Here is a 27,027-nt window from a genome sequence, read left to right as displayed (position 1 = left end):
TTATTTCACCTAAGATGAAGTACTGGACCCTGCATCCTGCTGCTCAAATTCCCCATAAGAAAAGAGTCTGTCTGTGGCTCCAAAGGACTCCAGCATATACATTTAGTCTGAAATGAAATGCAAGTTAATCATCTGCAAACAGTAGCCTGATCTAATTTTCCTTTGCAGCCAGCAAATATAGTGCTTTAATTCCACGAGGATATAAAATATAATCAGGACTGAACTGTTTGGGAGGAGAAATACTAATGGAATGGCCTATGCTAATCTTGTTTCATTAGTTTTAAAATTTTCTATTACTTGCTTGCAACCTTATGCCATCTGCCAGAATTACCATAAGGACAGTCTTCTCTGTATTCATGTACTGTAGTTCTCTTTGCCCTGCTGCTGAATACTTCAATTTCAGCTGGTGATCCTTTTTTTTTTTTTTTTTCATGAGATAGCTTCAAATCACATCAGACAGGTCAGTATTTAGCTAAGTTTCAGCTGATTGGTTGTCCTGTCAATATGCAGACAACATGGACAAAATAAGATCATTGAAAACCAAAATCAGGCCAAGAGATTGTGCTGTGCTCTTTGCTCACATACCTCCACTTTTCCATCAGGGTATAAAAGGCAGGGTCCCACATTTTAGCACAGCGCTGCTCTGGAATGTTTGCACAAGCATGGCAGCAGAACACAAATAAGAAATGTTCTCTTCACCAAATTGGAAACTCAGTCTTGCCAATCTGCTCAGGTAAGGAAGACAAGCAGCCACTTCAAGCCAGCTGTTCCAAAAGGGGTTTCTTGCTCGAGAGAAGGCAGTCTTGTGAGGCTGGATCTTGCAGGAATGGTGCTAAGAAATGGTCCCCATTCCCAAAACAAGCTTTCCACAGTTTCCCCCAGAGCAGAACAAGAAGTTTATTAGCATCAGCCACAGGCATGGCCCAGGTAGCTCTCTTCCAGCTGCTGCAGCTCTTCCTGCTGCTGCTCCAAAAGCTCTCTCCTCCCTGCAACAAGTGTGTTTAGTGCTTATGAGAGATCCAGGAATGCAGACAGCAAAAATCAACTTGATATTTCCAACCTAGGTATTTATATACCTGTATTTTACCTTTTCTTAGGTGGAAAATTGATGGGTTTATTCCTGCACCATTAAAAAATCTGCAAGGTTTGACTGAATGAAAATGAGTAATCTGTCCTCCATGAAGCTGAGGTTTTTTGTAGGAGACCCTTGAATCAGCTGGTGTAGAAGCCCAAATCAAACTCTGTTTCAATCTTCTTTCTAAACATCTCTTAAATTTCACTGGGGGGGTGGGGTGGAGGGGAGCACTCAGCCTGTACCTGAACAAACACTAGATGCAAGAAACTCGGTTAACAACCAAGAAATCCTGCCTTTGCTTCTCAGTAGTTTGACTCAGTGAGTTGGGACTCAGTGACAGCAGCTACATCTGTGGCCATTCAGGCTGATGTTCAGTTGGTGGTAAATTTTGCCTGTAAATTTCCATTTTGTTTCTTCACTTTGTGCTTCAAGTGAATTTTTCCCCTCAGTTTGGCAATACATGCAGAGGACATCAGCAAAGTCTTGATTGTTCCTCTTTTAACACCTCCCTCTCCCTTAATTTTGAGAATTATCTGGGTGATTCAGAGACAGCAGTGATGAGTCGTGAGGGCAATGCATTAAGACCAGATTTCAGACAACAGTTTCTCATAATTAAAATGAGTGGCAAATACTTCACCTGAAGTTTTCCCTCAAATAGTCTGCTCTGCTGTTTGTCTGGTGAGTCATAGATATCATCTGATTTATGGATATTTCATTTTTTTCAGTCTATTACTAGTAAAAGCATCTCCACAGTGACAGTTTTGACAAAATTATTTTTCTTGTTGAAATTAATACAAAGCCAGGCTCACCTAGACATTGTCTTTCTATGACTAGCTCATTTAAATACTGAATTCTACCTCCATTCAGCCTCCTCCTCCAAGCATCACTTGTTCTGCTCATTGTTAAGGAGTTTGGAAAGGAAAATAGAATGTAAACAAAAAATATTTCTTAATCACAGATGAACTGTTGCTGGTTTACATCACTTTGTGGTAGATGTTTGTCACAACTACACAAACCATCTGCTTTTGGACTATTTGGTTAGTTACCTTACTGCCTTGAGACAGCCCAGGCTCTCAGTGCAGCCATTCACTCACCTCTGGAAAGCAGCACTGGCGGTCCTGTAACCATTACAGATGGATCAATATTTAAATGCCAGCCTATCTGATTGAAAATCCCAGTGGTGATAATTAGTTAACTGGGCCTGACCCCCTATGTTTGGGCAGGGTATCATTCCACTGGCAGGGTTTCCAGGCTTGTGAGCAGGCGAGGGGCTGGATGCAGCACCCTGCAGTGCCCACCGACTGTGCTTTGAACATGGAGATAAAGACCAGGGGGCCTGCATGTGCAGCCAAAACTAAATGGAAAATGGGGAGACAGACATATCAAACAGTGATGATTCAGTCATGTATCTCTTTTCAGGTGATATATATTCCTGGCATCTTTGCAATTTTCCTCAGGTCATTAAGTAAGAGCCCAGTGACTAATTAAAAAACCCTGTTATCCCTGGCTGCCAGCCAAGAGGTGCTGCGATGTTCAAACCATGCTACAGATGTCAAACAGACATCATGCCTTTGACTGAGAAGAGAATGAGGATCTCACAGTCCTGGGGGATAAGTGATCTGAATTTCTTACTGCTCTTTTCAATTTAGAGAGCACCCTATAAAATCTGCCTGAGTCTATCTCAGCCACTGAAGGTGGTGATCGAAATACAGATCAGTCACTCAGAGCACTCCTGGCTCAGCACTTCTGTACACAGAAGTGGTTTTCGTTCATGATGAAACACTTGCTGTATGACTTATTCTATTACAAAATGCCTTACCAAGAAAATGTAGCTGTCATTTCCCCCATTAGTGCTGATGAGCCTCTTCAACATCTGGCAAAATATTTGTATTTAAAATACATTTGGTTTTATATTTATGGACAAATTCAAAATTTAATTTTATAAAATAAATAAATTTCTTTTTAAAGAAAAATTGAGCTGGTGCCTGCCCAGATGCAGGTCAGTTCCAAACTTGCCTCTGGTGGCAGTGGCTGCAATCTGTACTCTATACCCTGTCAACAACTGTGACTGAATCCAAAGCTCTAAGAGCAGAATTTATCACAACTTCCTTGGATTTCACAGGGAACAGTGTGAGATGGACAGAAGGAAACTCGATTTAATATCTCACTCATCACTTGGCCGAGTGCTGTGCAAGCAGGCCAGCATTGCTAACGGGCAAGCAGAGATTACAATGTGAGATTTGACATGACAGACATCCATCTGGGCAATCACAGTGCTACTCACTGAGCAATTTTGGAGTTTTGGAGTGGAGTCATAGCTTGGATAACAGCTTCAGTTGCTGTGGTTGCAGTAAGGAGCAGATTCAGGCAACTGGAGACATGGAAAAGTGAGCACACAAAGAAAAAGTGGTAGCAGCAACAGCTGATGAGGGGGAAAAAATGTTGGAACTGTGGCCAAGACTTTCTTCTTCTGTTATGTGGTGGCTTTAAGGAATGGCAGCAGGTTGCTTTAGCTGACAATCTGGCTTTTTGCACCTCCACTGGTCTCAGAGAGGCTGTGCTGTGCCCACAGCTCATGTACACCACTCTCACCCCCTGCAGGCTTACGAGAGCCAGGTCAGCCAGTCACTCACAATGACAGAGCACGGGATGAGCCTCCAAGCATGGGATGTGTATGTCTACACACCTCAAAGCTATGCTGGCTCTGTTATCTGATCCCACAAATGGAGCTCCAGGGTGAATCACAGCCTGAACTACCACTGTGTCATTCATAGGATTTCCAAAAGTTCCATTTGCAGAGGAAGAAAAAGCTTTGAAATACAAAAGTTCACATTAGTCAAAGGAAAGACTGTCTGACAGAGACAGGACATTAAACCATTACTATTTTTGCTACTTCTCCCTGAAAGCTAACAGCAAAGTTTCTACAATGCAGATTAGATTGATTACTGCCGTGGAGAAGTTCTTGGAAGGTCTTTACTTCACATTTAACTTGTTAATCTGAATTCATATCTATTTGTGTGACAAAGCAGCAGTAGGAGGAAGAGGGAACAACTGGTATTCATGAGTAGCTTCCTGGCACTGGTGACCAGCATGTACTACGTGACCAGCACTTACTCCTGCAGCCTCTCAATAGGATCCTTCCTTTGCTAGACAGTTCTCCAGCAGGGCTGGAAGTGAGCAGCAATGGTAAAAGGCTGATTAATCAGGAGGTCCCAAAAAACCTTAACTCCAAAAGGAATGAAGAATAGTGTGGATAGATGCAGGACAGGCTGTTCTGATCATGCAGCCTTAATATTAACATGTTTTTAAGATTCTCCTGTTGGGTTTCCTTCATTTTCCTGGCCAGTAGAAGGACTAGATTTCATGCAAATATGTAGTTAATTACTCTCCATAAAAAGTTGGATCAATGAGGTGCAGGAGTGGGTCAAATATTAAACAAGTATGCTATTTCTGCCTTTTCTTCTTTGAGTTATGAAAAAAAAAAAGGTGACTTTTATAGGGAAACTGTATGTCATTTGTCCCAAGTAATGCTGAGAAGAAAGCTGCTCTCCCACACCATGCTCTAATGCAGTTTCCACCACAGGTTCAAGTGTCTGGACTTCCATGTCCCGTTGGAGATGCATGGAACCTATACCAAAATAAGCCAATTGGGCTGTTCTCCTCTGAAATATATTTTATCACTTTGAGGTCATTATGTATGAGACTGCATTAGACATAATTCACAAAGTGTTAATTGTAATATATTGATGATCTATTGAAGAAAGGCATTTCCTCCCGATGGACTTAAAATTCATTACTGACCACTATTAAGAGAGTGGTATGTCTAATTCTGTGTCTGATGGAGCTTGTCTGTGCACATAATTTTGTCTGCTACCTTATGTATTTCTGTGGCAGGTAATTGTAGCAAATATTTTGGAGAATGCTCTGTTGATTCCCACTGATAAAAATGATCCATGCAAAATAAGCAGCCTCTTAGCTTTGAAACAATATTGTTGTGATATACGTGACAGCTGCCAGGTGTTATGCTGAAGGAGCTAGACTGCATAAAAATATGAAAACAAAATGCTTGAACTAAAGTTTAAACTATTTAAAAATAACCTGTTGTGCTCCCTTTGTTTCCGCTGCCTGGAAGTGTTGAGTGCCAGCAGTGTAACACTTGACATTTGAGGCAGACAAACATAGCCTACAGATTCTGTGATTGCTTTGCAACCAGCTAGCATTTTTTAATCGTGCGTGTTCTTGTCAACACTGGGGGTTGTTTCTAAACAAGCCAGCTAAAAATGGGAATTAAATTTAATTTCTAGCTCATTTTCTGAAGCTACAGAAATCACGGAAGCAAGAAACCTGTATTTTTACTGCTTCTCTCTCCAAGACCCACACTTTCTAACAAATTCACACCCTTGCTCTCCTGCTGGATAAAGAGGAGGCAGCAAAGGCACTGGGTAGTTCATGTGCCTCTAAGGGTGTGGATCCAGTTTTTCCTCTGGCAGAAAAGGTGATTCAGGAGTTTTTTGCCAAATGGCCCTGCCTCTTATTGCTTCCCAGATGCCACCACTTATAGGGCATTTGTGCTGAGGCAGCTGTGTGTTGAGCTGTGCTGAAATCAAATCATTCAAATGATCCAGGTTTAAAAATATCTTCCTTCACCTCAAAATAAAAAGGTAAAAAAATTGATGTTGTTCCAGTGACGTTCCCATTCAGCACAGCCCTTCAAAGAGCTGCAGCAATCCAAAAGGGCAGTGAACCATGGAACCAAAGCAGGAAGAGGTGAATGGGGATCCAAGGGGCAGAACCTTCTTTGGGTAGCATTGTTGCTCCAGAAAATATTCATATAGGTTGTAACCAACCACCTCATCCATCTACATTAAAGTAGATTATGAAGCCATTCAGCCCTTCACCTTTCCTTCCCGCTTCCTAAATTTAAGAGTTTGTGATCTTGTAAAATAATACTGCAGTCAGAGTTCTGAATTCCTATCAAGGAGTGTTTTGATATACTGAAATACTTGGCTGGAATCTTTCTTGTATCATTGCTTAAAAGCCAGATGTATTCTAACCCAGTCGCCCAGAGTGTCTGTAGAGAGTGAAACCTCCAGAGAGCAATCCAGTTCTCTGAAGATGGGACAAATCACCCTCTGGTTGTGCCTTTCTCTGATCACTCCCATTAGAGGGGATGAACAGAGTTTGCTTGAATGGGAATCTTGTTTCTGGATGGCTAAAGTTTGTCAATACTTATCCCAGCCTTTGTGCCTAAAAGCTGCTGAGGTTAGTGCTGGTAAAGCAGAAATCAATGTGAAGACTTCATTGTATTTCAAATACATGAAAGGTCTAGACTACATATTTTCCCCCAGCACAAACAGGATAACTTCTGGGACCTAATAAATGAAAATGTTATGACAAACCATCCCACTGACCTCTTTCCTCATCCCCACACCCTTTTACAAGAACCTTACACAGATTCAAGTAGAGTCCTGCTTATAGATGCAAATACTGAAAGATGCTGAATATTTGCAACTTTGAAACGACTCATCAGGCTCAACTCTGAGATCCTTATACTGTTTATTCATGCAAATTCCAGCGTGCCAGATGCTGAGGAGTGCTGAATGGCTGCTCAGTGGGAGTTGTGGTTGCTCAGCACCTCCACAGAATTGGCAAGTAAACTCCAGCCTGGACTTTGCTTATGGGAAAAACAAAACCAACCATCAGTCATGCATGGTGTACTTCTCTCCCCACTCCATGAGCTGGCCTGGTGAAAATTCCTGGTGCTTATTGAAAGCACCATCTGATGTCACTCGACACCACAAGGGAAAACATAAATCAAAGTGTAAGTATTCAGCACTCTCTCAGCATTGGCCTAATGTGATGGATGTAATCTGAGGTAAACACTTTAGTTATTCCTTATTACTTTTAGGGACCCAAAGGGTTGGGACTTGTTATTCTAGGAAAAACAAGTCCTACCCAGGAGATCTCCAAGGCAAAGATAAAGCTCAGGCAGAAGCTTGACAAGTTACCTAATAGCAATGGACAGACACAATGAAGTGTTGAATCTGGCCTGTCTTAAAGGCATGTGGCAAGGGTTGTGCCATGCCCAGCAGTGAGCTTTCCTCTGGGAGCAGAGTAGGGTTGCAGTAACAGGGAGAGCAAGATAATCCAGCATGAGACTACAAGGACCTGCAGAGCGGTCACGTCTTAATCCCAAAGACCTGTTTCTGCATTGTCTTTCACAATCAAAACAGGTGGTTCAAAACAGGTCTTTTTCTGTAAAATCTACAGCTGAAATCTTTGTCTTGGACAATTCCAGCACACTGTATAACTCTGAGTTGTGTGGGCTGCTGTTGGAAGGGAAGAATGGACTTATTAACACGGACAAAGTTGCTGCTGGCACCTTTTGATGGTTTCTTGTCTTACACTAAGAGAGCATACCTCAGTCACTGTGTGATTCAGAGACAAACACTGAAGTGTCACAGGTGTGAAAACACAAGCCTAAAAGCCAAGGAATGGCCCTACTGTCAGTTTTGTGCTTGCCTCACTCCTGGCTGGGCGTGATGGAAAATGATTGGTTTTGGAAAGGCACATGGAGGTATTGCAGACTAGCAGCCTGCTGAGCGCAGCAAGGTGCAGGAGCAAATGCTTCACCCAGCCAAACCCAGTGGGAATGTGTTGGAGTTCCAACATTGTTTTGCTGACAGAGGAAGATGTCATCGCAGCAAAATATGAAGGAGTTAACACATTATGAAATACAATTTTGGCAGTGATGCAGACAAAGATTGTTGTGCTTGAAATGCAGTACCAGCAGCACTGGTTAACAGGGTAATGCAGTCAGCTTGCCAGTCTAAGTCATTGCATTGTGCTTTCTTTCTTCTTATATCTTGGGTCCAAATCCTATTAAACACTCAGCATAGCTTTAAACTCGTAGATAGTTCTTTGCTTCAAAGTTAGTCTTGTTTTACTGTAAATTTTTGGATAGTGGCTAGTTAGAACAGCAAGTGAAAGTGCTAAAGGAAGTCTTCCTTGCACCAGAAGAGAAATGGCTTGTCTTTTAAACCTCTTGCCAGTCCTATTCTTTTACAGGGTGAGAAGTGAGGACCATGCCTGCTTACACACCCTGCTGAGGCCTTGGTGCACACAATTGTACAACCAGTTTCAAAATTGCTCTTAGCTAGTCCAGGCACTCTGACTGCCCTTCCAAAAACAAAGGCAAAATTTTCAGCATCACAAAAGACTAATAAACCACCTACGCTCCTGCATCTGCCAAGATGAAGAGAGCACCAAATGTCTTATAACTCAGAGTTTAGCCATGTATTTAAGTGTAGTCAGGTTGAAAGATTTGCAATCAGCACTTTCCAGGGCTGAGAGGCAGACCTTCTATAATCAGCTGCCTTCCAGCTGAAGATCTGGCCCCCTGGGCCCAATTCTTTACCATACTTTTGCATGAGCCTGGGAGACAGCCCTTCTCACCAGCACTGCTGGAAATGGGCTTTTGCATTCAAGTAGACAGCTGTTTCTCCCATGTTTTCCCCATGCTTGTGGTCTCCATAAAATACATTATAAAGTTGGCAAGCAAAAGTTAACTGCGAGATCCCTGTTTGGGTTTTGCAGTAAGTAGCAATGAGTGCCTGTTTTGAAAATATGAATCTAAGTCAAAGATTGGTTTACATTTCAAATAGTAAAGCAGTTTCTCACATAATATTTCATTGAAATTAATAGGGCTCTTTCAATTTAGAGCAATCAAGGATATTGATAAAAATGGCACTGTGAACTCTAATTAGATATAAATAAACAGGGATCTATTTCTTTTCATACCTTCATGCTGTCTGGTTTGTTGATGACACTGAAATAGGTAGTAACTGGAATGAAGCCCAATAGCTAATTTATCCTTAACACACCACTAGTTTTTACTTATTCTTGTAGTACACTTCAACAGTAAGTACTTACAAAAATGCTTAGTAAAATCACCAATGCTTCAGTTCCTCAAAAGCATCCCTGCTTCAATGTTTGTTGCTGGATGTATCTATTAGAAACACTGCTTAAGTAACTTTCTGGTTTAGGACAATTCTATGAATGACTGAGATGTTGGAATTTATAGGATACTTCTTTATCATTTGCCCTCTATTGAGTAGTATGTTGATATCAAATAGTTCACCTGAGATCATGCTGAGGTATCAAAAGTAAGCTAAAACCCTGCACAAAGAAGACTGGTGGTGTGGCTGGTTTAATTTTAGGAATGTACAATAATGTATGTGTGGATCTAGGAGTACAAAGGGGAAAAAATCCTGTATATTGCAAGTTAAATTGTGGTTTTAATGATGAAGACATAAGGCTTTCCTTAGCTAGCAAATCACCCATTTTTATATATTTTATCTTTAATAGGATTTCTGATCCTATCACAAAGCAGTCTTCATTCCTTGCCAAAGGGATCTGGAACTAGTAAAATATTTCTGCCTATTGCACTGGTCTGTGAACTATTCAACTAATTTTAGAAATTTCTTTTAATAGCAGCTATTGTATATAAGTCCAGATTCCTTTTTGAACTGTAAGTGTAGGACACCTATGTAAAAAAGAAGACAGATATAAACTGACGTTTATATCTCTGTATTATTTATTTCCTGATCCTCATCTGAGTTAAACTGAAGTGAAATAAATATTAGAAGACTTAAAAAAAAAAAAAAGAAAAAGAAAACACTTCCAAGGCAGATTTCATAACAGCAGAACAAGTATCATTTTGAGTGGCAATGCACTGGCAATAACATTTGGCTCTGGTTCACATCAATCTGGAGGCCCAGCTACACAAGCCAAGCTGGCTCAGGATCACTTCTGAACAGGCATTTATCACCTTCAGTGCAATAATATTCCAGAGGTCCAATTCAGGACTAAGCCCTTTGCACAGATGCGACACGCTCACCCAGCATAATCCTTCCTCAGACACTGGTCATGGCAAGAGTCCCTCTGACTTCTTTGGTGTTAGAAGTCTTGTCTTAGCTTCCCAAATTTCCATGCTCCCTGCCTTTTCCCTTCTTTCCCAATTCATTCTGTTTCCCTGCATGTTGTGAAATCTTATGGATTTTAATGCAATTCACATTTTCCTCTTCCATTTATCAACCTTTCCTTCCTTTGCAGACTGGTTCTGAGCCATACCCTCAAGGACGAGTGGAGGAAGCTCCCGTGAGCAGTGAGAGGGGTGACGAGCCGGCTCGTCATGTCTTCTCCTTCTCGTGGTTGAACTCACTGAATGAGTGATGACTCACTCTGGCTGGCTTCTGGTGTGCTTCTCCTCAGAAGGACCGTGAGCACAGGCAGCCTGGCTGCAGTCAGCACAGAACTGGCCTGGGAAGGGGCATCCGAGCAGGTCTCATTCCTTGGAACTCAGCTGACCTCCACATCATACCCTTGAACTGACAGACCTGAGAGGGAGGGGAGCATAGGGACAGATTACTGTATGTATTGTAGTCAGAGTGTTTTCCAATATTTTCTTGCTTCCAAGGGGGAAGAAGCATCACTACAGCTTTAGGCTGAGCACTGCTAGTGTTTTGTAACTCACTTGATGGCACATCCCCATGTAGGTGTAAACACTTCACCAATGTTCTTAGCTAAAACACTGGTATGATATTCTCTAGTAGCATCCTTTGCCAAAACAGTGTTTCTCCTCAGTATCCTCCTGTGTCCCCGCTTGTCAGTGCTGGTGACTTCAGTGACACTATCATGTCCTTGGCAGCCCCAAGTCAGGGTTGTGTCTAACAGTACTGGTGCTTCCCAGGCTGCGGAGGCTGAACACGGGAGGGAAGAAGGAAGCTGCCATTTCTTCCTTTGCACTTGCTCTTCCTACTACACCACAACAGATGACGCTTGCAGAAACACATTATTTGTAAGGAAAATTCCCAGTGGCAGGAGTGAGGAAGAGACACTTATCCAAAGCACTGGCCAAGACCCCCCCCACAGCTCTGAGTATGTGGGGCAGTTGCTGAAGTGCTGCCCAGTCTGTCCAGGCATAACTTGTGTCCGTGTCTTCTCAGCCATCGGTGTGTGTACAAAAGAGGGCATGTTCTTACATGAAACCAGGGTGCGATAAGGTGGTCACAGGTATTCACTCAAGGTTTAATTTGAAGTCCCTGTGCTGTGCTGTAGAAAAGGTAGATGCTGGCTTTCCTGTTCCATGTGCATTGCAGATGTTGAGCCACCAAATGAAATGAAATTTGTGTCTTAAAAGAGGCTCTACAAGCTGTACTGAAGGCAACTCTGTGGTTTTTGTCGCTGTGAGTAGGGTGTCAACACTCAGCAGTGTTTAAGAGATTGGCAGGCTGCCGGGACGCCCAGTGCCATAGGGGACCAGGTGTCAAGCTCTGCACTAGGGTTACGTGTGGATCTTTCCCAAATCCCCAGCAGACCCTCGCTGCTCTGTTTTGGCAGGGGCCTGTGTGGGGCCATGAGGCTGCGCTGTGTCCCGGCAGGACTGGTGAGCCGGCAGTGCAGACTGGTTAGCAGGCTGTGCGGGGTCAGCCCTCTCCCGGACACCCGTTGCTACCGGCCCTCGCTGGTGTCTGTTTTCCCTGGAGAACGTTCCTTGGAAAACTCTCCTGCGAGAGTTCTGGAGGCTGCACAGGCGAGCTCCGTGAAAAGCTTTGGAACTCGCACAGCCCAGAACGAGCGCCGCCCAGCACCGCCACCGCATCGCCTCCGGCTGCTGGAGCAGCTCTTCCCTGGGATTTGGTTCGGGGTGAGGGATTTACTATTTTCTCCCAGTCGTCCTGGAGATTTCCCCCAGCTCCTCCCGGGAAGTTTCTCCACACCCACTGCAGCCTCCCTAGAAGTGCCTGGGAGGGACCCCGCTCGGGCACGGCTGTCGGGACGGGGGAAGCCGAAGCGGGGAGGAATCTGTCCTTTTGTGTGCGGGGAGGATGCGAAAAGGCAAAAGAGATGCGGGAGCGCCTCACCGCCTTCCCACCGCTGCTCCCCGGCGGGAGGAGGCTGCAGGAGCCAGGGAGCCCCCTCGGGGGGCTGCAGAGGTGGGATTCGGCAGCTCTGGGATTTGCCCTGGACACCCCGCTCCCGGGAGCAGCCTGGGGCCGGCGGCGTCGGGGCGCGACAGCGGGAGAGCCCGCGGAGACGGAGCTCCCCGGGAAGGAGGAGAGAGGGAAACATCCCCGGGGGAGATCCAGGGCTCCCCGCGGCTCTGGGTGTCCAGGGCCAGGGGTGCTCCCCCGCGCCGGTAAGCGCTGAGGGAGGAGGAGCAGCTCTCAGGCGTCTAGGCAAGAAAGTCTATCACGGCACCATTACTTTGCAGCTTTTATTAAAAATATAAATATTAAACATTCTCTTACACAACCAAATCGACCGAGCGCTGAAAAGATGTTTTATTGTGAAAATGTTTACAGGAAAAAAAAGTGGATTGAAAGTAGCTTACAGAGATTCCCCCTCCCACCTCCCTGCCCCCAACAGAAAAGTTTTCTGTCTTCTTGGCACCATTTCTTCCAATGCTCACACATCCCTACGTAGCGATGGCACTAGAATAACTGGGAAATGGAGAAATAAATAAAGGTAAGGGAGGTTACAAACGACACTCGTGTTTCTGCACTTGGTACACGGTTGTGCATGCTAGTCAAGGGACAGAGGCTGTTCGGAGTACGCCCTTCTAGGTTTAAAGCTATATAAAAATAAAGAGATGACATCAGAGCAGCACTATGGTACATCGGACGGTGTAATTATTCTTGTGCTAACTGCGGAATCTCTTTGGCAAGGCGGGGAGGGGCCGTTTCACTTCCCGATTATCTCCATCAGTTTCCTGTTGCTGTGAGCTTGCTGCGCTAACTGCTCGGCTCGGGCCATCTCCAAGACTTCTCGCAGGAGGTGGAAAGTCAGATCCAGAGAAATAGGGGGCTCCTCGGATCGCTTCTCCCTCTCCACCGCCTCACCCTCGGCTTCGCCGTCCTCTCGGTTCCCCGGCGAGCGCTCGGGCAGCTGCTGCAGCTGTTGAACCGCCGCCCGGAAAAAGTTGCTGGCGGAGGCTTCGGGCTGTAGGTGGCTGGTGCTGCTGGAGGAGGCGGAGAAAGAGCCAACGGGTCTCTTGTGAAGGTTGCCCAGGCGCAGGAAATACTCTTCTCCCATGCGGAGCAGGACGGGCAGAGTTTGCTGCTGCTGCTGCTGCTGTCGCTGCTGCTGCTGGAAGAAATCTGGCTGGTGCAGAGCCCCAGGGGCGGGTGCCGGGCTCTTGCTGAGAGCTCTGCACTCCTGGCAGGGCAGGAGGGCGACCAGCAGGATTCCCGTGGAGACCAGCAGCGGGATCTTCATGATCGGGGCCCAAACCTGCGGGGGCAGACGGGGGACGGGGGTCGGGTTACAAAGCCGAGCGGCGGCGGCGGGCGGCCGGGGAGGGGGCGTCCCCGCCGCCGCTGTCCCGGTGCTGAAGGCGCCGCTCCGCGCCCCTCCGTTCCCCGCACAGCACCCCCGGCCGCGCTCACCCCGGCCCGTCCACCCGCGCCGTCGAGGCGGCCGCTCCATGCAGAACAGCCCCGCGGAGCAGCCCCGGAGCTGCCCGGGGCGGCTCGGGTTACAAAGCCGAGCGGCGGCGGCGGGCGGCCGGGGAGGGGGCGTCCCCGCCGCCGCTGTCCCGGTGCTGAAGGCGCCGCTCCGTTCCCCTCCCCTCCGTTCCCCGCACAGCACCCCCGGCCGCGCTCACCCCGGCCCGTCCACCCGCGCCGTCGAGGCGGCCGCTCCATGCAGAACAGCCCCGCGGAGCAGCCCCGGAGCTGCCCGGGGCGGCTCCGATCTGCCCCGGCAGCGGCTCCCGGGGACCAGGCTGGGCTGAGCCCCTGCGCAGCGTCCACGCGTATTCGCCACCCGCGCCTCTTCCCCCGCCCGGGGAGAGGGGGAACGTGGGGTGCCCGTGGCGGGGCGGCTCTCCCCTCCAGCTGTGGGCTGCGAGCGCCCGTTCCCCACCTCCCCGCTCCCTGTCCGGCCAGGACAGCTCCCCGTATCCCGCGGGACGCTCAGCCCCGCTCGGCGCAGGGCAGCGCATCCGCTGCGCGCCCGGGCGCGGCCGCGCTCCTACCTGGGGCGGCGGCGGCAGCGGCAGGGCAGGGCGGGCGGCGGCGGGACTCGGCGGTGCCCGGCGTCCCTTCCTCTCGCTCTCCCTCGGAGCCGGCTCCTGGCGAACTTGGGATCAGATTTGGTACTAATCAGAGCCGGGGCGCGGGATTTTTATAGCTTAGACCCTCTCCTGGAATCACGCAGAACTTGCCTAATAAGCTGACGCTCTCCCTGACAGCCCGATTGCGTGCCCCGATCTACTGCTGAATAAATCATGGGGGCCCGTCGGAGCGGCGATGGGCCGAGTTTCGCTATCGCAACCCCAAATCTCACGTCCAATTATATCAACAGATATTTATCGCCTCTGCAGTGACGTCAGCCGGGCCGGGGGCCGGGGCGCAGGATGCCCCCCCCACCCCATTGACAAAAATACTTGAATGAGATTTCCTAGCGGGCGCGTACTATGAGAGGTCACTCCGGGGAAACTTTCCACTCACGGGCCGGCCCGCGGGGAGGGACCCGACCCGGGCGGGACCGGGGCTGCTATCCCGGGCAATCTCCTTCTCCATCCCCGGCCTTTCCCGGCCCCCCGGCCTCCGAGCCCGCCCGCACGGGGCGGCTGCGGCGGGTCGGCGCAGGAGAATCCGCGGGGCGCGCGTTTTGCGTGGGTCCCGTCCTTGCTCCGCTCCCGGGTCGGTCCCGCTGGGAGCAGGGGCGCAGCGGAGCCCGCGGGGCAGAGGAAGGGCAGAGCCGGCAGGGAGCCGGACAGCGCTGGCACCGGAGCTGCCAGGGACCCGCCGGCGGGAGAGGGGCCGGCAAGGCCCCGGGGGCGGCGGGGAAGGCCGAGACGGCCGGCAGGGCCGCCTGGGAGCGTGTGCGGGGCAGGAGCTGGCCCGGGCGCTGCGCGGCTTGTGCCGGGCCCGCCGGCAGCGCCGCCGCTCAGCCGGGCCCGCTGCCGCTGCCGCGGCCCGGGCCTGCTCCGCTCCCCTGCTTCCCCATCTCTGCCTGGAGGCTACAGCTGCTCCTTTTTTCCCCTTCTCGACTCCGCTAGCTGATCTGCCCCTCCTCTTCAAGGCCGTGTGCTTTCCCTGTCTGCCCTCCTCAGCTAAGGCCTTCCCCGCCGGCCTGTCCTAATCCCACGTGGAGCCTTTTTCGAGGTGTTCTCCTATGACCAGTGTGTTTTCAGGCTCCAGACCATATTACATCAATGTCTCCACCTGGGTTTCTTGCCCTCTGATCTCTTCAAGAGGAAGTGCTGCCTATGGAAATAACTTCTGCCCACCATCCATTCCATGTGTAATGTGTGTTCTTCCATTTTGCATCCCATTATCTTTTCCAATGTCTCTCAGCCCTCCTTCTCCACTGCCTCAGTTAAAACATCAGTCATATCCTTCCCTTTAAATTGCAGAACTTCACAGAAAACCTTTTGATTTTATCTTGTCTAGACAATAAACTCCTGTGGTCACACACTTGAGTGTCTCCCATCATAGTGAGGAGTTGGGACAGAGCAGGTGGTCACATGATATTGATGCAAAGTGATAAATCTGAACTCCATTTCCTTAATAAAATAAAAAAGTTAAGACCACTTAGTGTATGAGGTTGGCCACAGCCCAGTTCTGAGCATCTCCTTAGGGATGCTCTAAACTTCAATTTTAGTTGTACCTAAAATTGAGTACAGATGCACTTTTTGCAAAGTGCCAAAGAATCAGATCTTGTGCATCATGAAGAAACAAATGGAAGAACAAGTAGTAGTACCAGAGATTTAGCTCTTCATTACCACTTTTTGCTCAGGCATTCATGAACTGAAATGTGTATTACAGAACAGAATATGTTGTGTAGCTAGTCACAGCAGCAGTTATTTGAATGCTTTTAAAGCATGTCAGCATGGCTTTCAGTGAGAACAAGAGGTTCAAAGAAACAGGAGCTAAGTTCTATCAATTGAAGGAAAATGTAAGAGGTACTTACTAAACTCAAACCCTTCAGATGTTCTCTGGGTTGGATTTTATCACAGTGTCTGCATTTTTCGGTTTAACATACTCTTTTAAAAAACAAAAGCCTCTTAAAGTAATGTGACCATAAATGTAAAAAAAGAAAGAATTTTGACCAAAATAATATTTTTTGTGTGTGTATTAGGGGTGTGATCTGGATAAGACAAAGTGATTGATGCCAGTGAGAAATGGCACAGGTTATGTTATGTTTTTAATAATTTACAATACTATTTAGGCTTCTTCAGGCAGACAGTTTTGTCTCTTGAAAAAATCCAGGTATAGCAAATGCAACATAGAAGCAGGCTGGGGTCCTCAAGTTCTCACAAGAGCTCTACAACCTGCCTCTACAATCTCCTCCATTTTTTTCCTCACTCCTGGCTCTGAGCATGGTCTGCAATGTCTCATAAAAAAAGCTTGTTTCTAAGCCAACATGGTCTTATTGCCCCACTTTCCTCATAGATCCTGAGTGATGTGTGAGAGGGCTTGCAGCAGTGCAGGGAACACTGTGAGACAGTCGGATGTCTTGATAATGAGGAATATAAAATATCACAGATACATAAACCAAAAAGCACTTCCCTCAGCACTTCAAATGCAGAACTGACTGCCTAGGAATATAAAAGTCCTTTCTCCAGAGTCACTAGCTTCTGAGTGAAATGTCAGCTGTCACTCCTGAAGGAGATTGTAACAGAAGAAATCTTGGCTTCTCACCAGAGGGGTGAAAAAGGAAGGCAAGGAGGATATCAGGTACATCTGGATTAGAGATTTTTGTTTAGTGTTATAGTTTGAGATTAGCATACCCTTCATAAGAAAAGTGTTCATATTTGACTCACTCTGCAAACATCAGGAGCAAACAGAAATTTTAGTGAATCACAAAATAACATTGTCTAGAAATAAAAAGCACTATTGAGGCCCATTTCCTCTCCTCTGGCTTGGGCTGAGTGCTCCTGCCCTTTAGCCTTGGTGATCTCAAACTCAGGCACCTCCTGAAAAGCAATTACAGATGCTCTGAGGCAGCTCAGAAAGCAAAAGCATGCCCAGAGCATGATGCACCCTGCTGCAAGAGAGCACCTTCAGGAGCTAGAGACATTCACCTTGTTCCCTTGTCTATAAAGGGAGTGCAGACAACCACCTTTGCCTGGCCACTGGATTCTTAGACAGCAATGTGAGGAGAGAAGAATCCCCTCCTCCCTGACTGACCACAGCACGGAGATCACCCAGCTCTAAGTATGGCAATACAGAGGGGATGATGTTAAACTGGGGGTATGGCTCTTACCCCAGGTATTTCTGAAGATGTCCAACTACAAAGGTGGAAAGTCACACACACTAGATGTAGATCAACTTTCTACCACAGTGCAATATTTCATTACCACTTTGTTAGAAGGCTGTAAGGATTTTCTTGCACTGGTGAGTTCAGCAAACATTTCCCATCTCACAGTACCCCTTTATTCTTGATCCCTGTGATCAGACAGGATCTTACAGTCTGCTATTTCAGGTGAACTCAGCTCATCTCACCCACTCTGAGATGCCAGCGATCATGCACTGACACACGTGTACATCACACTTCCATTTCATCTTTTCATAGCCTTGATACAAAGAAATCTGTATCTGATAGTTATAAACATGATGGATTCTAGGACAACTGAGACAAAAAGAAAAGAAAAATTCAGGGTATCTTACTCTGCCTGAAGGTGATAAGTCACTTTAAGAACAAAATACATTTGCATATTATTCCACAGCAGACTGAGTTTGCTAGAATAATCATAGAGAACCTCAATTAAAGTGAGTTATAAAAATCAATCTAAATAAATCAATTAAATACAAAAAAGTATGTTGTAGATCAGGATGAAGAATTAAACTGATAAGGATTTCAGCTATCTTGCCCTTGCTTCTGACCCCAGAAGTCTTCAAAATTCTCTCCTTCACTTTTAATTTCTCTTTCATTTTTCAATCACCTTGCTCTGGGAAGAAAGTCACATGCTCCTGTCACAGAGATTTTCTGTGGTGCACCTCAATCTTACAGCAGAGCTCCACCTATAACTTGTACCAGATTTTCCTACAGTCCCGTGAGAGAGTAAAGCACCTTAAATTCCCAAACTTTCCAGTGGGGAAAACAGCATTAGAGGATGAAGAAATTTATCAGGTATCTCTCCAGGGATTGTGTAAGAAGCAGGAGTGAATCTTGCATTATCTGAGACCAAGTTCATTAGCTCAACCAGAGGACTATTTTCATTTACAACTTCATATTCATACTCTTGATCCTAGATATCTGCTCACAAGACATAATTTTATAGGTTTGGGGGTCCCAGCAGAAGGAGAAATTCCTCAGGAATATCCTCTCGGTTCCACCATGTCTGGGAGGAGCACAGCCACTCCCAGCAGCTCACACAGGGTGGATTTGCAGGGATGGCCTGGCCCCCAGCTGAGGGAATCCCAAGCAAGGACCTACTGCCCCAGCCAGAACCTTCCCTTCACCCAAAGCCCTGCCTGTTCAGGGGGTCACACGGGGAGGAGCTGCTCCCACACCCTCTTGGACAACACCAAAAAGCACTTCTGGAGACCTCACAGCATTGCTGTCTTCTCGTGAGCAGGGACAGGACTTGCAGAAGCTGTGAGAAGCATGCAGGCAGGAAAGTGCTGTGTCTCTCTCCTCCTGACAGCCCTCATCCAGGGAGGCAACAGCTGACCTTTATATTTACCTCACAAGACTTGTCAGCTGCTATTCTTGCTCTCAGATAAGGGCTGAAGAAGGCTGCACAGGCACGTGCATGCTGTTGATGTTAATGCTGCAGGAACTAATCTCACAGTTATGGTAGCAACAAGGAAATCCATCAAACAGGCATGTCCTGGGAGTGCCGAGCAACTGGTTCTCCTGGCTGTCTTGGTGTCTGGGTACTTTTGGCCATGAAAGAAATTTTTCTGGCTAGCTGAGTACCCGATTTGTCTGTCTGGCCTTGGTGCAGACCGGGGCAAGGACAAGCAAGGATTTGGGTTTGTATCTGGCACACATCTGGAGCACTGGTTCCCTTCAGTTCAGAGTGGCAGCGACATGGACACGCACAGACACGATGGACAGCAGGGTAAGGATGAAGTGAGAGAAACAGGGGAGCTGAGCCAGGGGAGGGCAGGCACTGGGCACACCACTGGCCAAGGGGAAACAGAGGAAACCAGGGTGGAACTTCAAGGAAGGGCAGGGAGGGAATTCCGCAGTGCCTCTCCCCAGGAACATCTGTCCCAGGAGGTTAGAGCCCAGAACTGACCCTAAATTTGGGGCTGGGAGGGGAGCACAGAGCCCACAGTGCTGTAATCACATTATGGATGGCTCTTGGCAGGCTTGTTCCAGGAAGTCTGTGAAGAACTGTCCACAAAATGCCAGGAGCAGATGAGAGTCTGTCTGCCGGCCCAGCTGGGATGTTCCTATGGGAAAGACCACTGAGCCAGAGATGGCTTCAGCCTTCAAACACACCAATGACACCAGGGACCCTGCCTTGATCTTGTCACATGCAGCTCTCATCAGCCAGTAGTGTCAGCAGCAAGCTTTAGTGCACTTTGCTCTGATGTTGTAGCCATGTCACGAGCATGGGGGAACCAGGCAGCCGGGGTGATGGATCTGAGCACTACTAGAAAATTCAAGATAAATATTTGAGCACAGCTGAGCTGTTGTGGCATTTTCTCCAGCATCCAGGCAGAAGAGATTTGAGCAAACTTCTGGATCTCTGTTCTTTTCAATGGCCAACCCACTGTTCTCCTGTTGGAGAAAGTGATAATGGAATAAATGCTGGAGTTTGAATTTTCAGGAAGTGAAACCTTCATTCAACTGCAAAACATTCACCATGTGTGCTTGTTGTGAGCCAGGATTTCCTTCATAATCACAGAATAGTTTGGCTTGGAAGGGCCTTTTAAAGGTCATCTAGTCCAGCCCCCTTGCAATAAGCAGGGACACCTTCTACTCAATCAGAGCCCCGTCCACACTGATGGTGAAGGTTTCTAGGGTGAGGGCATCTATCACCTCTCAGGGCAACTTGTGCCAGTTTTACCACCCTCATTGTAAAAAAACTCTTCCTTGTATCTAAATTAAATCAATCCTTTTTTAATGTAAAACCATTACCCCTTGTCCTGTTGCAGCAGGCCCTGCTAAGAAGTTTTTCCCCATCTTTCTCATCAGCCCCCTTTAGGTACTGGAAAGCACCCTAAGGTTTCCCCAGAGCCTTCTCTTCTCCAGGCTGAACAACCCCAACTTTCTCAGCCTTTTCTTATAGGAGGGGTGTTCCAGCTCTTTGATCACCTTAGTGGCCCTCCTTTGGACTCACTCCAACAGGTCCATGTCTTTCCTGTGCTGAGGATCCCAGAGCTGGATACAGTAATGTCAAACACATGATATATTCATTCACATATAAGAGTATATACAAGGGAATGAGACTGAAAAATGAAAACTGACTAGAGGGGGAAAATGATCAGTGAAATTAAAGGACTTCTGTGATACCAAGGGAACTCCTGCCCTGGAATCTTGTTATGACTTCAACTGTTGCTAAAAAAAAATAAAAATTTAAAAAATCAAATTTCAAGCTTAAAGACATCACCCAGATATATCATCAGGGCTGAGAATCCCCAAATAAACACCAGAAGAACTGAGAATTAATCTTCTCTAAAAATCTTATGATTTTGAAAACAGTCTCACTATCTGGGGGAAAAGGAGATGAGGGCAGAACAATTTGGAGTACTTGAGATGTTGCAATTGCATTCTCACTCCTTTCAAGTGAGGAAATATGGGAAGAAATACAAACACACTATCTATCTTGAATGGCTGGGCAACGAGCTATATATAGAACCTGCTCTGTCCTACTTAAGTTATGACTAATGCTAAACAATTAGAAATTCAGATGTCTGAATATTTGAAGTAGCAAACATCTCTAATGCACCATTTGTTGTTCATTAAAAAATAGAAGAATCAAAGTCTCTCAAAGCTCCGACTAGGCTGCACTTAACAGGTGCATGTTGCTGGAAGTGGAGCCCCATGAGATTAATTGCAAGGGATAATGAACAAGATGAGGCGTTTCTTGGAAAAAAGGATTGTTGTCTTTGTAATGACCATACTCATGCCAGAGACTGCAAATTCTTTAGGGAAGAGACTTTCTTTTTTGTACCATGCCTGCCTGGTGTCTAGCACAGCAGTGCCCTAGTCTGTGACTAGGAATCCTAAGTGCTACTGCAATTCAAGCAGTACATTATAGTAAATGGTAGTATTAAATTATCTGGGTACATGAAGTTGGTTTTCATCAGCATCTCTGGTATACAGAATCAACAAACATTTCTCTAAGCCAGAGAAACAGTTTTTGTTTGTTTTTTTTTAATTTGAAAGCACTTCATTTTAGGAGAAGACAATGCTAATACAAAACTACAGTTTACTCTTCGGATTTTGGCAGGATTTTTTTGTCTGGTCCTCCTAATTAAGGGCTGCAGTGTCTGTAGTAGGTTTTGATACAGCCAAGATAAAGGACTGGGTGAAGGAAACAAAGTACAGAATAAAACCACAAATCTTGCCAGCCAATAAGTAAAGAAATTATGAGTCTCCACCAGACAATATTCCCACATTTCTCAGCCGTTCCCCATATCACTGTGGGTTGCTGTAATTGCAAAGCATACACTTAATTAATTTATTCACTGGATGGTTTCCTTCATCTTTCTTCTGTTTTTTCATCATTACAGATGTTGTGGCAGGGGCTATGGATGGCACTGCCACAAACACACCACCATATATTATTTTGTCAGTATCAAAGGAAAATTTTAGTCTGAAGGGAAATACTGCCTTTATTCTTAACTCCTGATACTGGAAGAGCAAAGCCATGTAGCAATGAGGTATTGTAGGTGCCTCTTTACAGCCAGGACTTTCCAAGAAGCTTAGAAACACATATCTTTGGCCTGAGGATGTCATGAAGAACCCTTCTGCTCTATCCTCGTGGATATGAAAATCTAGTAAGATAGATTATTAATATTCCTAAGCACTATGTTTTGACTTCTTCACCAGAATACAGTGCTGCCAGTGGCCTGACATCAGGCCTGATATCAGGCTACTTGATAAGAAGCAGATCTGAAACTGTTTTGCAAATACTACCACCGAAGTTAATGAATAGCCATGTACAACTGATTTTGTTTAGCACTGAAATGCCCTCTGTTCTGAGAGAGTCCAACACCACCCAGAATCAAGGCCCACAGACTGGGCTAAAGCCAGTACCAGGACACATGTGAATGCTGCATCCAAGCAAGGCTGCAGGATGGGGGTGTGACACAAGCCTAGCCCAGGCAAGGGGCACACAGATGCTTGGACTGTCCGAGTTTGTTTCACACTGCTCTGACAATGCACTTACATCTCGTGTAAGAGCCTTGCTGCAGGCTGGTGGCTCCTGATGTGTCTGTGCAAAAGCAGGTACATGGGTTTGGAGAGGCTCAGCACTGTCACTGTGTGCTGCTCTACATGCCCTGGTATCACCAGTAAAAATGAAACTTGCCCAAAACTCCCTGGGTCAGTTCCGAGAGCTCTTCAACACCCATCTCTGACAAAACCTAGCTCATTGTAAAGGACAGAGAAAGGATGAAATCTTTGAGTTAGTTACTGAAGTGGAGGGTCACAGTTGTCTCTTCACAACAGTTGGCCTCAAGTCCGCAGCTCCTCCTAGGATGCTTTCAAACAGGAGAAGATAGCTGCTAGCAGAGGAGCCAAAGCTTTTTTTAACCTTAAAAAATAACATCAGAACAGTAATCAGTAAATAAAGTCTAATTTTAGGCAATACTTGAGTTGACAGTGTATCTTTTGAGTCAGCCACATATATGGGCATACAAAGGTTGGGAATGTCCCTATAAGGCTTTTCCAGTTCCTTCAGCAAAAGCTGTGTGAAAAATAATTTTAGAGGAGCCAAATTTAAGGTGTTAACAGTGAGTGCCATTGACCTTTGAATGTTGCTGTAAGACAGCAGCATGAATAAAAATAATAAACTCCCTAAGGTTGCCTCTCTTCAGTTTTCAACGAGTATCTTGTCCCCAGAGAAGATTCTAAAAATTTGTGGCTGAACCAGACAGCTCATCTGAATCTCCAAGGGATGCCACCCCGGGACGAGGGCTCAGCAATGCTTCTGCCATGAGATTTGGACTCTGAGGGACCTGGAAACACAGGTCCAGTAAAAGTGTTCTCACAAAATCACTTGGAGCTTAGTCAGGATTGCTCTCAGGCTTGAGAGTGAGAAGGGTCTCTCTGCTGCTAGGGGAAGGAAAAAGATCCCTGGGTATAGTGTAGGGAGTACATCTCAGTTCCTTATTTGTCCTGTCTGTATTAGTGATCCTGAATGGGCAAAGGTACTGGTTTTGACTCAGAGGGGATGAAATTTTGCATCCTGAAATCTAGGGCTTCGACACTGACTGTAATTAAACTTTTTTTGGCCTCAAAGTGAAAAGCACACACTCTCCTCCTATTTGTCTTGGCAAAGCTTTTGGCAGAGCTGTGTGATGGAGGCTGGCTGACTGTTGCAGAATAGCAATGGGAAGGAGATGCCAATAAGAAGAAAGTGGTGAACTGCAAAACAAGGGCATCAGTAAATGAACTGCCTTCTAAATGGCAACAGGTGACTGAACTGCATCATCATGTCTTTATCATGTCAGCAGCAACAATGCAGTAGGCACATATCTGTGACTCCAGATACCTTCCAATTTCACCACTACAGTGACTGTGCCTAAAAGGCAGGATTTCTCTCTGGATCCCTTTGCTATTTCTTTTAATGAATAAATCTCAAATTGAAGAAATGAACAAGAAGCAATATTGAGAGATTCACAACCAACCAACATTTCCAACAGCACTCAACTGAGACCCAGGAAACACTCAAGGAGGTCCTCCAGGGAGTAAGGAAAGAAGGCATTTATCCACTCTGAGGCAGCAGGAATTGTGCAACATGGGGGTTTTTTGGTGTTGTAACTGGGTACTATGTCTCTTGCTGCAGACACATATCCTCCCTCCTTCAGCTGTTTAGCAACATATGAGGACAAACTTCTAATAAAAAATATGTCCTGCATACATGTAGGACATACATACATACATAGATACCTAAGGGTAGGGATCCCAGTTTTGTGCACTCATAACAGGTCTTCATTTCAAAAAATGAGTTACCCTCAATGATAATCCCTCAATAAATCCTTTAAAGTCAGCATCAAGCAGAGTCAAATCTGCTGATGGAAAACAATCTGACTCTTCTTTTATAGGGAAGGAAAATGAAGTCCCAATTTGGGATCAAGGTCAGATTTTAAATCTTGAACACCATCCTTGAACACCTCTCTGAATGACTCTGCTTGAGATAACACACGGAGCTTGAGGCAGAGCTGCCTCCTGCTCCAAAGAACCAATGCCATAGCTTAAATATCTTTACACACTATCTGTCATTATGGCTGGAGCCACAAGAAATAAGTTTCCCACCTGCATGTACTTCCACCATAGCATCCTGGAGGTCCTGTTCAGTTTGACTTCAGACCTCCAAGATTTGGACACCAATGCTGCCAACTGCAGAGGAGTTGCAGACAACAGTCTGGTGAATCTCTTCACGCCTATTGACACCTGCTGATAACCTTTCTCTGTTCAATAACAAAAACAAATTATCTACATATCCTTCAGCCTCCAGTTATGGCTAGGGTGTAGCTTGAGAGAGACTAAGATGTCTTCAAGAATCTAAACTGAAGTAAATATTCCAGTGACTTCTTCCTTCTGACAAAAAATGTTGCAATATCATGACATGTATAATTCCTTGTGGTTTTGGAGAAATAAAGAAATATTTTGACAGCACAGTTTCAAATGAGGCACATACATATTTTACATTCTAAATAACCTGGCCTTCTCCAATTTGCCAGTTGCAGCATCAGTATCATGCCACTCACTACCGAGGACACCAGTCTCAGACTCTATCTCCCAGCTGGATTTTCCCTCAGGAACTAGACATAAACTGGATGTGTCTTTAGTTGTACCATGCTTCTGAGTGCTGAAGAAGTAACAACTATTGCAGTGCTTACCATATCTCACAAATACAGCACAGCTCTGTCATTCACTTGCCAGTACCTTCCATCAAACATCTCTGTCTACCTCCTGCTCCCTGTCCTAGGGCCTGATCCTGCAGCCCTGTGCTCAGGGGCTCTGATGGCAAGCAGTCTGTGGCTTAGGAACTTGCCAATCCAGAGACAGGTTGTGTGTTTAATACAAGAGAAGTTTAAGAGGATAGTATAGGATTTTGTTTTGTGAACCTGTCTGAGCAAAGACTGATTGAGAAGTGCTCGGTCTGTGAATGACATCTGCATTAAAAATAAACAAGCCCCATAACAGATCCTAACACGTACATGACTGTGATAGGAAAAAGAGAACTGCAGCTATACAACCCATCTGTAAAACTGGCAAGATCCCTTTTCTCCTAGAAAAGATATCTTTGCATCTGACATTGCTGCCCTTACACTGAAAAAGGAACTGATTTTATAATTGACTGTAGAAGCCCTGATTCTTCACAATATAAACAATACAGACAGTCATCCACAGCTCAGCTTTCCAATGGAAATACCAGAAACTCCAACAGTGCTTTGTAAGGCTGGTAGGTTACTTGCTTTGTGCCTCTAGCTAAGGAAATAACATCTCTTCAAAAAGAAAACAATTTAATGATTTTTATCCAAAAAAGGGGGCTAAGCTTTGTGATTTCCCATTATTCATTTATTTGGCCAGAATCTTCCCATACCTACAGGGGGGAGCCAAGAGGTGGTGCTAGAACTCAGCGGTCTTGTACCCAGCAAACATCTATTCCATCTGGTTTTCAGGTAAAAGATGGCTGGATTTCTTGTGCTTTACTCTCTCTCAGCTCTCTGTGCTTTTAGGGAGACTACAATCTGTTTTCTAGTTTTAGGAGCTAGCTATTCTGGAAAGCAATCACCCTCAATTCTTCCTGCTCATTTCTTAAAGTTCTTGAGAACTGTACATCCAGAAGCACTCATTGTCAATATAATGAGAACACCTACCTCAAATGCAAATATTCATGAGTTAATCTCATCTCATGGTCGCTAAGCTGAGCACTAGAGCCACACACTACCAAATATGCATGAGTCAAAAAATGCTTAAAATTGACAGCAGGCCTTTCATCAGTGACAATGTCCTACTTCAGGGATGAAGTACCAGAAGCTCTTTCAGTGACTGTGAATTGCATTGTATTTCAGGTTAAGGATCTTGAGTAAGACAGCAAGAACAAGGCCAGAGTGAGTTACAGGATCACTGACAGGAATATCTGCCATAGCTGAGGCTTTTCTTGACCTGCTGAACTGAGGAGTCAATCCTCTCAGATTTGTTCCCTCTATGCACCACCCTCAAGAGGAAACTTCCATGCTGTGGTGAAAACCTGAGCGTTGATAGGAAGAGCAGGTACATCTTGGCTGAGAGAACCCAGAATGAGGTTTCAGTGGTAGGTTTGCAGCACAGACCTCTTCAAATCAAACAAAGAGACCACAAGAGCAGTGAATAGCCATTTCCATGATCAACTAACAGTACTTATGAATTGTTACCTGCACTGCACTTTGGCAACTGTTTTTAAAAGGGCTCCAAAAGAATCCTCCTCTTGTAGCTTGCAGTGCATTTTCTATATTAAACTCCATTAAAATCTGGGCAATTACACCTACTTCATCAACTTTAATCTATGAAAATAGGCCACAAAGGACTGTTAATTCTGAATCAACAAGAGGTAGCTAATAAAATGTAGTATCATGGTCAATGGTTAGGTAATTCCTTTAAGAGCTCCTAAACAATTAGCTGATAGAACACTTGAAGTGAAATTTTCCTAAGCTGCTCATGAATAAGCCTCATTTCATTTTGTTAGAAAAAGAACATACTGAGATAAAAAATTCAAGTGCTAGGACATTACATAGTTTGTCATTGTTATAGTCTTATACTAG

At 45.7% G+C, this 27,027-nt stretch overlaps 2 protein-coding genes across 4 annotated transcripts in view; one reads left to right on the top strand and one right to left on the bottom strand.

Annotated features, from left to right (window-relative positions):
* The window catches only part of TRIM55 (tripartite motif containing 55), a 35,487-nt gene extending 24,212 nt beyond the window's left edge, over positions 1–11,275 (top strand). For 2 of the 3 annotated variants that reach the window (XM_039703110.1, XM_039703109.1), the window contains one exon: positions 10,190–11,275. In XM_039703110.1, the coding sequence (XP_039559044.1) occupies positions 10,190–10,200 (11 nt within the window). In that variant the 3' untranslated portion in view covers positions 10,201–11,275. The remainder of the gene's footprint in view (positions 1–10,189) is intronic. The other variant, XM_039703108.1, reaches the window with a different exon arrangement.
* CRH (corticotropin releasing hormone) lies at positions 414–14,423 on the bottom strand. Its single transcript, XM_039703111.1, has 2 exons — positions 14,115–14,423; positions 414–13,369 (listed from the first exon to the last, which is right to left on the bottom strand). Exon 2 carries the CDS (start codon positions 13,352–13,354, stop codon positions 12,821–12,823), a length of 534 nt encoding a protein of 177 aa, XP_039559045.1. The 5' UTR covers positions 13,355–13,369; positions 14,115–14,423; the 3' UTR covers positions 414–12,820.
* Between the last annotated feature and the right edge of the window lie 12,604 nt (positions 14,424–27,027).

The sequence above is a fragment of the Passer montanus genome, unplaced genomic scaffold (genome assembly GCF_014805655.1).
Source record: "Passer montanus isolate IOZ18808 unplaced genomic scaffold, ASM1480565v1 scaffold16, whole genome shotgun sequence".
NCBI lineage: Eukaryota > Metazoa > Chordata > Aves > Passeriformes > Passeridae > Passer > Passer montanus.
The sequence above is the reverse complement of the archived record's forward strand: the minus strand, read 5'-3'. Positions and strand labels throughout refer to the sequence as shown.